At 42.3% G+C, this 12,336-nt stretch overlaps 1 protein-coding gene across 1 annotated transcript in view; it reads right to left on the reverse strand.

Moving 5' to 3' along the window:
* Positions 1-12,336, reverse strand: part of satb1b (SATB homeobox 1b) — a 51,619-nt gene that overhangs the window by 27,540 nt on the left and 11,743 nt on the right. The window contains exons 7-9 of the mRNA XM_059339420.1: positions 5,982-6,093; positions 4,848-4,925; positions 1,308-1,813 (exon numbers count right to left, since the gene is read on the reverse strand). Of these exons, the coding sequence (XP_059195403.1) occupies positions 1,308-1,813; positions 4,848-4,925; positions 5,982-6,093 (696 nt within the window). The remainder of the gene's footprint in view (positions 1-1,307; positions 1,814-4,847; positions 4,926-5,981; positions 6,094-12,336) is intronic.

Genomic DNA, 12,336 nt, shown 5'->3' on the forward strand with positions numbered 1-12,336 from the left:
TCTCACATGGCAGGCTGCCAGCTGTCTTGAAGTACAGTAGAGGTGCTAGACTACTGGAGTGAGAATTATGAATGAGATATAAACTGTGGAAATGAACCGATTCACGCTCCAGGCCTTTCTTAGTATTTCTGAGTAAAACAGGTCCCATGAAATTGTTTTGTGACTTTCTAAATGTGATGAGAGTTCCTTCTCAAACAGGTTGCTGGTGTGGAATCTTACACAGTGAGGGATACACTTTATCTGTTTAGTGCAGTTTGGTTTTAAAAGCAGGATTTTTTAAAATATTATTAAAATTAAGATGACTTTTAGTTAGTTATATCCTGCAACTTCAGTGGGGACACATGATGTTTTTAAAGGCATTGTTTGTTCTCCAACTGACAGACTGGTGCATTAAGTTAAAGAAAAAATCATAAAAAAATCAATTATTCTTCGAATTATTATTAGTTTCATTACTATTATTATTATTATTATTATTATTATTAATCAAACATTAAATGATAAAGAAAATATTGTGTGCTATCTAACCACAGCTGATGTATGAAATAGCATATTTTGCAAATTTTTTATGCATTTGATTTATTTAAAAGTTCATCAAAAACATCATTTTCAGTGATCCTGATTATAATTATTATATATCATTATAGTAGAGGGACATTTTGGTCTTAGGTTGCAACGAGGGATGGATATGAGTACTCGAGTACTCAATTTGGAGGTCTGTATTAGTTCAGAATAACATTATAACATTACAACAACGCTCAACATGCTCATTAGTTTATTTTTAACGTAATTATTTTGACCACAGATAACACACTGGGCTACTCCATTACTGAACTCGCTGCATAACGTTACATGTAGTAAAGGTATAGATGAGTTTGTTGGCTCATAATATGGCAATGTCAGCTTACATATTTGTATCACGTTTATTAGAAAGTAATTAGATAACTAAATTAATGAAGGTAACTAATTGCAACATGAATACAACTCTAATACTGTCTGTTATTTTGTTGAGTTGCTCTAAGAGTTCCTCTTGTAAGCAGTGATGCAGTGTATATGTCTGGGGCTTTTATTGTGAAGGGTGAGAACAGAAGTAATGCTGTGCCATTAAACGGTCACAGCCTCTGTATTATTATTTCATGACAACTTGTGACTCTGCAGCAATTAACTTTTTGGTCAGTACTCGAGTATTCTATAATAATTTAATGCAAATACTTGAATATGACTGAAAATATCCATTCCTAGTAGCAACTTTCACTGCTGTTTGGACATTTTCTTGTTCTGGAGCTACAGTGTTTTTCTCCCCTCCTCACCTGGGTTCTGTTGAAGGCCACGCGGGCGAACACGGCCTGTGAGATGCCGGCCCTCTTCAGCTCGTCCCTCACCCATTGGTAAATCTCAACGGACACCTCCGTGTTGGATGCCACCTGTGGCTCCATGGGCTTGTTGTGGGAGTTGCGGTTGACAGGTGGGTGGTTGAGGTACTGCTGCGACAGGGACTGCTGCGCCAGCAGCCGGTTCACTGCGTACTGCTGGTTCAGGATCTGTGCCATCACGAGCTGCTGGTTGACCAGCTGGGGGCTGATGGGCGTGGACACCAGGCCCGGGTGGTGCAGACCAGGAAGCTGGGGCTGTCGGCCGCCGGTTTGGCCACCGTGCGGCGGTGGAGCGTGAGGCATCGGGGGCACCGGCGAGGAAGGAGTCTGCTCTGCTGTGCTGCCTGGGATGGGCTGCTGCTGCTGGGAGAAGCCCAGGTGGTTGTGGTTGTGGTTGTGATTAGAGCCGGGTGGAGAGAGGTCAGACAGGCCATCCATCTCTGCTGGAGGAGGAGACGAGCAAAGAGGGAGTGGAAGTGGAGAAGAGACAGAGGCAGAGAGAGAGAGAAAGAAAAGGCAGGGTCAGTTATTGTTTCAATTTTCCATCTCAAACAACACAAAGAAAACACAGGAGTGCTGCTGGAGAATCCAAAAAAGTTCAGTCTTCATCTCAAAATTGTGACATAGTTTCTGTTCAGAATAAATTAAACAAATTCGTCTCTGCATCAGATCAAACGTTAACCTCAGCTAACATTCCCCTCTACTTTCATGACCGATGGAAATATAAACATTTTTTGCAGTCAGCACAGACTCATATCTAGAAACACAAACCACTAACAAAAATATACAGGGGGTGAGAGTCTTTTCCCCAAATAGCACCCTTCACAGGCATCTTTCTCCCTGACTGTGTATGACACAGCTGATCAGCCAAAGACTGGTTAAAAAAAAAAAGAAAAGAAAAAAAAAGAGAAAGATGGAAATGCTGATAAAAGAGCCTCATTGTGTTTGACCTGTGTCTCGCACAAGCCATGCCTTCAAAATTAGGTTCAGAACGTCTGCGGCCTCATCATGTGAAAAATAAATCTTGGAGAGACAGTGGAGTGTGTGTGTGTATGTGTATGTGTAGGTACAGGATTAATAAGTGTGTGTGTGTGTGTGTGTCCACAAAGGCAGAAGTAATGCTGATAAATCTGATTCTCTCTTTACATCCGTAATTATAAAATAAGGAACGCAAGCTGGCCAACGTGACATTTTATGGGAGGACGGTCTAAACGTAAATGTAGGAAGACACAAGAAGTCAGAGGATAGAGTGTGTAACTGAGTGTACTGCACACACACTTGACTTGAACTGTCTGTAAGATAAAAAAAAAAAAAATCTATGTGCATTTAATGGCCTTTTTTTTGGGAGATTTCTGTGGCATCTCTTGCTTTGGGAATCTTTAAGTCCATAATGGCTGCTGGGGAATATTTTAAGACAGGTTTAAATTATGTGCTTAGCGGATGAAAACAATGATTTAACATTCAAAGTACTACCCACAGCGAAGTGAATGAGCATTTGGAGCAGCCGAATGTTTTCAGGTTTCCGCCTCTCTTTAAGGAATTCACATATGCCGAGGCTTTTTGCGTGCACGATGCCGAGTGAGTGAGGGGGCAGCGTTTAAGAATTCATACGGATGGCAACATTAACACCTTAGAAGTGTGCTGCGGCCTCCACATCCCACAGAAAAAGCATCGTATGAGATTGTGAAAAGCGTAAATTGCTGTTATGGGGAAGAGGGGAGGGGAGTCTTCAACAAGCTGAATTTTTCAGCAGATGAAAGATTAAGTGCATGGATGTTTTCCAAAAATATCCACAATAATCGTGTGTTTGAGCTGCCTGTTTCTTAACTGTCAGCAAGCACAAAACACCCGGCCAAGACGGGTCTATTGAGCGTTTGTCGAAAACAAATGATGTGGGGGGAAAAAACAAAACAAAAAAAATCTTGGTAATAATCACATCTCTTCCCATAATCCCTGGCATTCCCTGGCTCTGATGGTATGGCGTGTCTATTCACTTATATGTGAATGTGTGTGTGTGTGTGTGTGTGTGTGTGTGTGCATATGCTTGCTCGCACAGACTGCTGGGGGGCATGCTCACAACACACAAACACACAGGCACACGGAGGCATTTCCATGCAAATTGAAAAGAGAAGGGGTGACAGAAGAGCATGGCAGGCCCTGGGAGAAAAAGGCTGCCACAGAAGCGGGAGTCCTCGTGTGGAATCCTGCCACAAAAGAGCCCCGGATTAAACACACAATGGGAATGGGATGTGGGCTGAGGGAGGGAGGGAGTGTGTATGTGTGTGTGAGTGAGAGAGAGAGAGAGGGAATGAGAAAGAGAGACATACAAAGTGACCCAACTCTCTCTCCTATGTTGGCTTCCCTGCCACCTCAAAAGAAGAGACACCACATTTGCTGGCGGCCGGTAACACCACTTCAGCTGGCAGAGCAGCAGAGCAGCTTGCCAGTACCTGTGACCAGGTACTTATTCCCCTTGACTTCAGGCTCAAACTGCTTGCTAAATGCAGTGTGGTGAAGTAAATGCAGAGTCACATTTGACGCCACTGCGAAAGCACAAAGGGATGACCGTGCCACTCTCTCTTCCAGCCTTCAAACTTGGCATTTCACCAGGACTTTTCCCTTCTCCTTCCATTTGTGGCCACATACAGCAGACAGCAGCCCGTCATGAATATTGAGGTTTGGGGGGAGGGAGGGGGGTTGTGCGGTGGGCACCTGAGGCTGGTGTGCCAACGTTTTGTGTCTGAGGTTTGGCTAACATGGTCCACGGGTGGTGGAGTTTGTGTGAACGTGTGTGCAGGCACATCCTCAGATGTTATCACTGCTTCTGTGTACGTCTACATTGGTGGTTTTGTTCTTATCAGGACTTGATGTCCTCAGAGAGAGGGTGGCACGGAAAAAAACCCTTTAAAATGAGCTGTTTAGCAGCTCATGCTTCATTTAAGTCAAATGGTTTTTTTTATGTATTTAACTTGAAAGGGGGATGTTTTGTGAAGGGTGTGACCATGATGTTAGTGTCATTTTAAAGGTTTATAGCTTAAAGGTTGAGATGAGAAGGTTTGTTCCTAACTAGACAACAGAGTAAATAAGTGAGTTTCTATTTTAATGAGACTTTAAAGTGTTATTTGGTTTCTGGGATTAAGATTTAAGATTTTAATTGAGATTCAAGGCAAGACAGGCAGTAAGGTTCAGTATTAAAAAAGGAATGTAGCTTCTTAAATCAGTGTGTGTTTGTGTGTGTTAATGTACTTTTGTGCCAAATCATAGTCACATTGAGGTGACAAAAGCCTGTTTCACACAAAGTGAAGCACTAAATTTGAGCTTGTTTTTGGTTTTAAGGTTGGGTTAAGTGTTTTGTGGTCATGGTGAAGGTTCTGGTAAGGCTCCAAGGATTTCATTTTTATCAGTGTAATGTCCTTCAAAGTGGAAAAAAAAACAAAACAAGGGTGTGTTTGTGTGTGTGCCCATGTTGCAACATACCGAGTGCATTGGCACGCGGGCTCTCACGGAGGACACACGTCCCCAGGTAGCCCTCCAGCTGGGAGGGTTGGCGCATGCCTGCACAGCCGGATGGTAGGGCACGCACACATGCACACGCAAACACACACACACACACACACACACACACACACATACAAGTTGTGAGGAAAGAAAACACAGGGTTAAGGCTTTCTACAGTACTTCTCTCCCACTCCAGCTAGGCAGAAATATGACATTTAAAAACACCAGCATCACTGAGGCCGCTCAAGCAGCTGCAGCAGCCCCGTTTTTTGAGGAAAATAAAACCAGATAGAAAACAATTGTGACAGAAAATGTGTAGGAGTATGCAAGGGAGTACAGCAGGTCTGAAGTAAATAATGTTCTCGGCATATGTTGCCACTTTAACAGAAGAAAAAAAACATCAGATAAGATATGATCACAACACGCTATTTGCATGGAGGCTGTGAAAACATTTTGATATAATATCTCATCTGTCATCACTGCGAGCAGCAGCGCGGTGGCAAAGGAAAAAAAAGATTGTTCAACAGATTGTTAAAGCTAATATCTCAACATTACACTGCCTTATGAGCCTCGCAACAGAGTGGTGTTCTGCTTAATCAAAAGACATAAAAATATATCGGAATTCTATCTGCAGCTGGGGTGCTACTAGTATCATATAACCTCATTTCCTGGCGGTCAAAGGGGATTTTTTTTAGATAATATAAAGCATGCGTTGTTAGAGGGTTGATAAGAAAATCTAATTGAATTTCAGACTAGGCGGTGGCCAGTTGAAGTCATCGCTGCCTTTTGTTCGTGGAATAGTAAAACGCTTGCAAACAAAAAATAAAACAGTCAGAGGCCTCAATTTGCTTCTTGTATTAGTGTTAGTTAAAGCAATAATGGATAAATCAAAGATAACGCTGTGCTCGACTGCAAGACAGTGTGGAGTAATCTCAAATTATTAGATAACAAGATAAAAATGTATTTCTGCTTCATGCAACAGCAGGAAGACAAAGAGACGGTTGGTTAGAGAACATATTGTAATAGCGACTGGTGTGCATGTGTGTGAATGTGTGTGTGTGCAAAGAGACAAAAGTGTGAGCGCCATACTTTGCGCCCCTCCGTTTTGCTTACCCATCATATCTTTTGTCTTCTTGAAATGTTTATACCAGCGCCCAAATTCCTGACACTTCGCCGCCGACACATTTGCATAGTAAGTGCTGTTCACAATGGAGGAAATCATACTCTGAAAGAGAGAGATTGATTGAGAGGGAGAGAGAACGAGAGAGAGACTTTAGATTCTCATTGTGGAAAATACAGACATAATATTAAAGCTTGTGGAACATGCAGTAACACTGTAGCTTGTCAAAACAAATAAAAGATAGGGACACGGTAAAACCCAGCACTAAAAAAAGCCAACTGAAAAGTATCAGACATGCAGAAAATTTTGGATCTTGTCTTCTTAAAGGTAAAATAAATTAAATCAAGCAAGGTTTTATCTGTTCTTTTTTATCAAATGCCGTTGAGTTTGCCTGAAAATTGTTTGTATTTCAGAGTGGGTAAATTATAAGGTCAGCTGAGTCTGCTGACATCAAGAGCAGACGGCAGGAAATATATTTACCTTCAAAAGGAAAGAAGATAGCGGCTTATTGAATATCAGCATCTGGGGAGTCGGGCGATGTAAACAGATAAACCTCTTTTATTTTGCAGCTCTTTATTTATACAATCTGTTAAAGACGACGACTTCAAGCGGATCGAGGGCCGCACCGAGCATGTCGTGTGCTCCCGTCTCCCCCTGTACAGTCGATTCTTTGCCCTTTCCACGTTCACTTCAACCAACCCTCCTTCGCCTTGGAAAAAAAACAAAGAGGCGATATTTCTCCTTCCAGTTTCATTAAAATGAATGTTTTAACACCTTGCTGGCCTCCGGGCGAATAACGAGGTTGGTGCAGGAGAAATTGTTTTTGATTGTTATAAATATTCAAAAGAACCAAACCATCTGTTTTGAAATTACAGGTATGCCATCTTTATCATTTTCTATAATATATGCGCTTGGAGGATGGCTGGGGAACCTTCTGGCACAGCAGCATGGAGGTACGAGCTCAATGAAGAGGTGGAGGAGGATTCTGGTTCTCCAGCTTTTTTTTTTGCACAAAAGGAGGGAGCAAAGAAGGGAGCTGCGCTGTCAGAAAAGTCAATCTAAAGGCTTCACACACTGTGGAATAAATGACAGAAGAATGTCAATATTTCACGTCAAAACTACTCGTATGACACTGAATCACAAGATTGCAAATGCACGTACAACTGGAGGTTCTGATCAATAGCGTTAAGTTACAAGTTTGACAACTGTTCGTACAAAACAACAATGGCGACTAAAGAGAATCAGTTATATCAGAACTGGAGAGTATTTCTTCATAGAAGGAGGAGCAGAGTGGTTTCGGCACGGGCCACTTTGATCACGATAGACAGACGGTTCATCCAATCAAGTGTCTAGCCTTCAAACCTTTCTATTCAAAAGCTTCAAATAGATATATAGAAATAAACCAGGATCTGAAGCAGCGTCTAGAAGTCTGTCTGAGGTGAGTTACTGTGAGCTAGTTTCTTTTAAGCACAATGCTCTGGGTAATAATGAGTTACAGAGTGTTTACGTGTAGGCCTTTTATATGTCTAACTGTAGTTTAGATCATGTTAGCAGATGGGAAAAGACGTACAGGTTAAATACATTTTCCCGTAAAAAAAGATTTCAATTTCATACTTAATTTTAGGTGGTTCTTATCAGACTGAGAGATTTTTTAAAGCATTTTCCTGTTGAATTTGTTTTTAATTAGTTACTTGATGCTATAAATGGGGGCGTAACATCATGATTTGACAGCTGTGCTTGATTTGAGACGGGCTGGGCGGGTGTATGAGTGAGACCTCGACACCGTGGCTACACTGTCCAATCACTCCAAGATGGAAGCGTCTGAATCTGAAAAATACTGGCATCACTTTTGTACAGTGTGGAGGAAGTGGAGATGCAATGTCATTTTCGATAGACAGCCTAATGTTTCGGACTAAAATAACTTTGCTCATTAAGTATAGAAGATGACTTGATTAGATGGTGGTTTTATTTGCAAGAATTGACCATGTTCTGCTTTTTAATACTCTCCGTCTGCGTGAAAGTACAAAAGAACAGTTTGACAGAATGTTTTGATGTGAAAAAATTGCAGCCCAGTATGTCAAGGCCTTAACTCTGACCTCCTGACCTCTCAATTGAAGCTCTACACACACCATGCGATCAAACGACTCCAAAAGTCCAACCAGAAGATACACAAAACTTTAGACACAAATGCAAAGTTTCCACAGAACCAAGATTCCACAAAGCGTCGCAGGGAGGCATCTGCTTCAGACTGAACAAAAGCAAAAGCTGGTCAGCTTTAAGCACTATTTAAACCAGCTTAATGTGACACCTCGTCCTACAAACAGTAACAGGAAGCTGACGGCCGACAAGAGTTTATAAAAGGAAGAGTTCTTGAGACGTTGACTGTGTTTAGATGTTGTTTATATGTTATACTCAAAAGTTTGGGGTCACTTAGAAAATATCTGTGTGTTTTTCCATGAATATAAACTGTTTTATTCAAGAAATAGGTAACAAAAATTAATTGAAAATACAGGTAAACATTTACAATGGTAGAAATAGTCATTTTAACCTGTACAAATCTCCAACTTTACCTCTAGATACTCAACCAGCCTGAGGAAGGATCATTTCATTGCTTCTCAAATCAGCATAAAATAGTTTTCAGCTGTGCTAACATAATGCTCAGGTGTTTTAATGATCAATGAGCCTTTCAACACTATAGCGTGGATTAACACAATGTGCCACTGGAACACAGGACAATATACAAAATAAGAAAAGCATCTGTTTCCATCTTTCATCTTAGTCATTTACCTCATTAATAATGGTTATACTGTATGTCTGTTAATTTAATTTGAAAAAAATGTGCTTTTCATTCAAAAATAAGGACATTTCTAAGTGACCCCAAACTTTTTTTAGCGGTAACGTATGTTGCCGTTATCCTTAAAATGTTAATAAGAGTCTCAAAAGACTCCATTAATCCTCCTGGATGTGTCTCAGTGTACTTGCATGTAGCAGGTAGAGTTAACTGTGGTTTGAGGCCAATCAGCAGCGTGGTGAGAATGCTGTGGTGCATCATGCCGTCATGATGAGAAACAGGAGGGTGAAGAGGTCTGCATTTTGGACTTGCGCTGTATAACAAAGCAGTCTTTAATAGATCTACTGAAAAGACTTCATTCAATGAAAGCCCTGATAGAGTTCAGGTTAGGGTGAGGAAGTCAGAATTGCCCTTTTAATGGGTCATACATTTATGCATGAGGCAGCTCCTTCTTTTGGATTTATGCAATATTGGCATCAGGAAATAGCAACTGCAACCTTCTGTAGTCTTAAAATTATAATTCCTGTTTATTCCTTATGATAAGCATAAGCCAGTGTAAATCAGAATGAATGGTTTTGTTCTGGATTTACTGACTCGGGGGAAAAAAAGCAGGGGGATAACGATTGGTAGAGCAGCAAACCACACATTCCAGTTTAACCTTGTTCCGGTAGCCAACTCCCGAGCCACAGATCCGTCTAAAAAAGCTTTTATTTAAAGTAAGAAGAGTTCTCCTTTAAGTCGGTGGGATAATGAACTCCTCTCCTCCAGCCTGCCATGTTTTATTTACAGTATATCTGGGCTAAGGCGGCTCCAGGCAACAAACAAGAGACCTGCAGAAGACGGTGTGCCTTTCTCTCTCTCTCTCTCTTTCCATCTTCCTCTCTATCTCTCTCTTTCTCCGCCATCTTTGACACAGATGTTCTAATAAACGCTCCTCATTAATCAGCCCTCTCCCTCAATACATCACTCTACCTCTCACAGGGGGCCCCACGTGTATGTGTGAACGAAACAACACACACACACACACACACACACACACACACACACACACACCTATTCTCTCTCTCCTGCTCTCCCCACTGCTCTGTCACACACACATGCATACGCACTAAGTGAAATCAAGCAGATAACCAGAGCCTCTGCTGCCACTGCGGTGCCAGCAGGAGGGCTGTGCTAGGGCTTGTCAACAGGTAGCATGACTGTGTGTGTGTTTGTGCGTGCCGGGGTGTATGTGTGTGTGTGTGTGTGTGTGTGTGTGTGCGTGCGCATGAGCATGTGCGTGGACCCTTTAAGTGATAGCCATCTGCAGCACAGAGAGCTTATCAGCAAGACCAGGAAGTGGCACTGGGCTACTATCGGTCCCCAACATCTACTCCACTCCCCATCATGGGAGACAGGAAGAGAGAGAGAGAGAAAGAGGGGAGAGAGTGAGTGTGTGTGTGTGTGTGTGTGTGTGTGAGTGTGTGTGTGTGTGTGTAAGAGAATAGCGGTGCAGCAGGCAGGTACTGTAGGCACCCAGCTGCCAGCGTTAGAGTGTGGTGCACACACTGGCAAATGCAAACACACACTAAGTACAACCCCTGCAGACAAACACACATGGTGCAGACACACAAATGCACACATGCAGATTACCACACATGCACGTACACTATTAAATACACACACATGCAGACACACACACATTCCAACTTAGCCTGATGTCTTGAATCAGCTGGGGAAAAAAGCGCATCCCATTTGCAACATTGTGCCTTGTCTCTCGCCAACATCTAACACAGCTCAATTATGGCACATATCCACCTCAACTGGGATGACCCCCCCCTCCTCCAGTCTAACAAACACAAGCAAGTATATACACACGCACGCAGATACACACACTGGCAACCAGGTTGTGCCTATGGCTGCCGAGGTGGTGAAGGCCTGCAAAGATGGCATTTTGATGACTATTTGCTGCTACGCAACGCAGCAGCTGGTGCATCATGGGCCGCCCAGTGAGAGTGAGCAGGGGGTGGGCAAGAAGAGGTGGTGGCAATGTGAAAGAGTGGTGGGGGGGGGACCTCGTTTGTTGCCATAGTTTCTGCGAACATGGGCTTGCTAAGCTTGGTAGCAACCTCAGAGAAAATAATAAGCCTGATTGGCTGATTGAGGCAGAACCAGCAGAAGTTTTATTTAGGGGATGCTTCTCAAAAATCTTTAAGATTTCTTCATACGTGTGCAGGTCAGAATCAGTTCCTCTAGAGGACTGACAATAGGCGTGAGTGAATACATTTTCTCTGTCTAAGAGATTCCTCATACCAATTGTAGCTTAAACACACAAAGCATGACTCCCTGCTACAAAAGAATCAAACTAAATGTTTGACAAGGCCCTGGACAAAAGCAGCATTTCACAAAATAACCCCCTACCGCCCTCCCCTCACTGCTCTGCTGCCCCGCCTTCCCCTCTCTCTTCAGAGCTCTGTTCAGAGGTGGGCTAATTCTCTTTCACTCACTTGCTGCGATTCTCTCATCTGTTAACCTCTCTTTTCGGTCTGGGATTACGCAGCAGAATATCAAGGAAACACTAATCCTAAAAAGGTGCCAATCTTCTGTTCCCCCCAACTGCAACGCCCCTCTCTCCTCCCACTCATTTCACTTTTTTTCGGTCAACTCATGAAACCTCAGAGGGTGGGCCAAGTGAGTGCTTCCTGTCCTCTCACCTCCTCATTAGACGACATGGTGACATCGCTGGTCACAGGGCAGCCAGTCCATGTTTTGAGGCAATGTGGGGACATTCCTCAATCGTGACAACCAGTCCACCAAACCAGTCGGGCTTTGGAGGAACAAACCACCGCTCTATGGGCGTAGCGGGCCAGATGAAACCCCACAGAGTAACAGATGTCAAACACCATCATGGCAGCCATGTTTGAACAAGGCAGATACATATAGGGCGTGGAGTCGCTACACAGCAGAGCTGCCAATTTCTCTTTAAATTACATAATAAATAAAAATGAGTGTTTTGAAGTTTGCTGCCTTAAAAACAGACACTGTACTAAAATAAAATATAAAATAATGTCTAGGCAATGTCTAATAAATACACTTTCATAAAGCAAAGCTTAGATTTGGCTCAAGCCCAATAAAGACATGTGATTTATATGTGATTTTTACTCTACAGTAAGTACTGGGTGTTTATAATATAGCATGAAAAATCTGCCAGCACAAAAATATGGTTTCACTCAGACAGTTAAGCATTTTTTAAATTCTGATTTTAAGTATTTACTGGCAGGGAGAACAATGAGAGCAGAAAACACATAACTAACATGTTTGCATTCAAGCAATTTCCCTTCAGGGATCAATAAAGTATTTCTGATTCTGATTCTGATTGACAAATGATATCAGGAATCTACAATGGCTGGTAATGTTTTCAGCATGATGGTAAAATGTGAGAGCATTTAATGTCATTTAGATCTGAATTTTGGTCCACGTTGGCTGTTAAAATAAATTCAAGATGAAGACATTTTCAGGACCTTCCTTCATCCTCTCTGGAAAGCTAAAACAATCTTCAGTTTAATTTGAGACTGGTG

Source organism: Centropristis striata, chromosome 8, assembly GCF_030273125.1.
Source record: "Centropristis striata isolate RG_2023a ecotype Rhode Island chromosome 8, C.striata_1.0, whole genome shotgun sequence".
NCBI lineage: Eukaryota > Metazoa > Chordata > Actinopteri > Perciformes > Serranidae > Centropristis > Centropristis striata.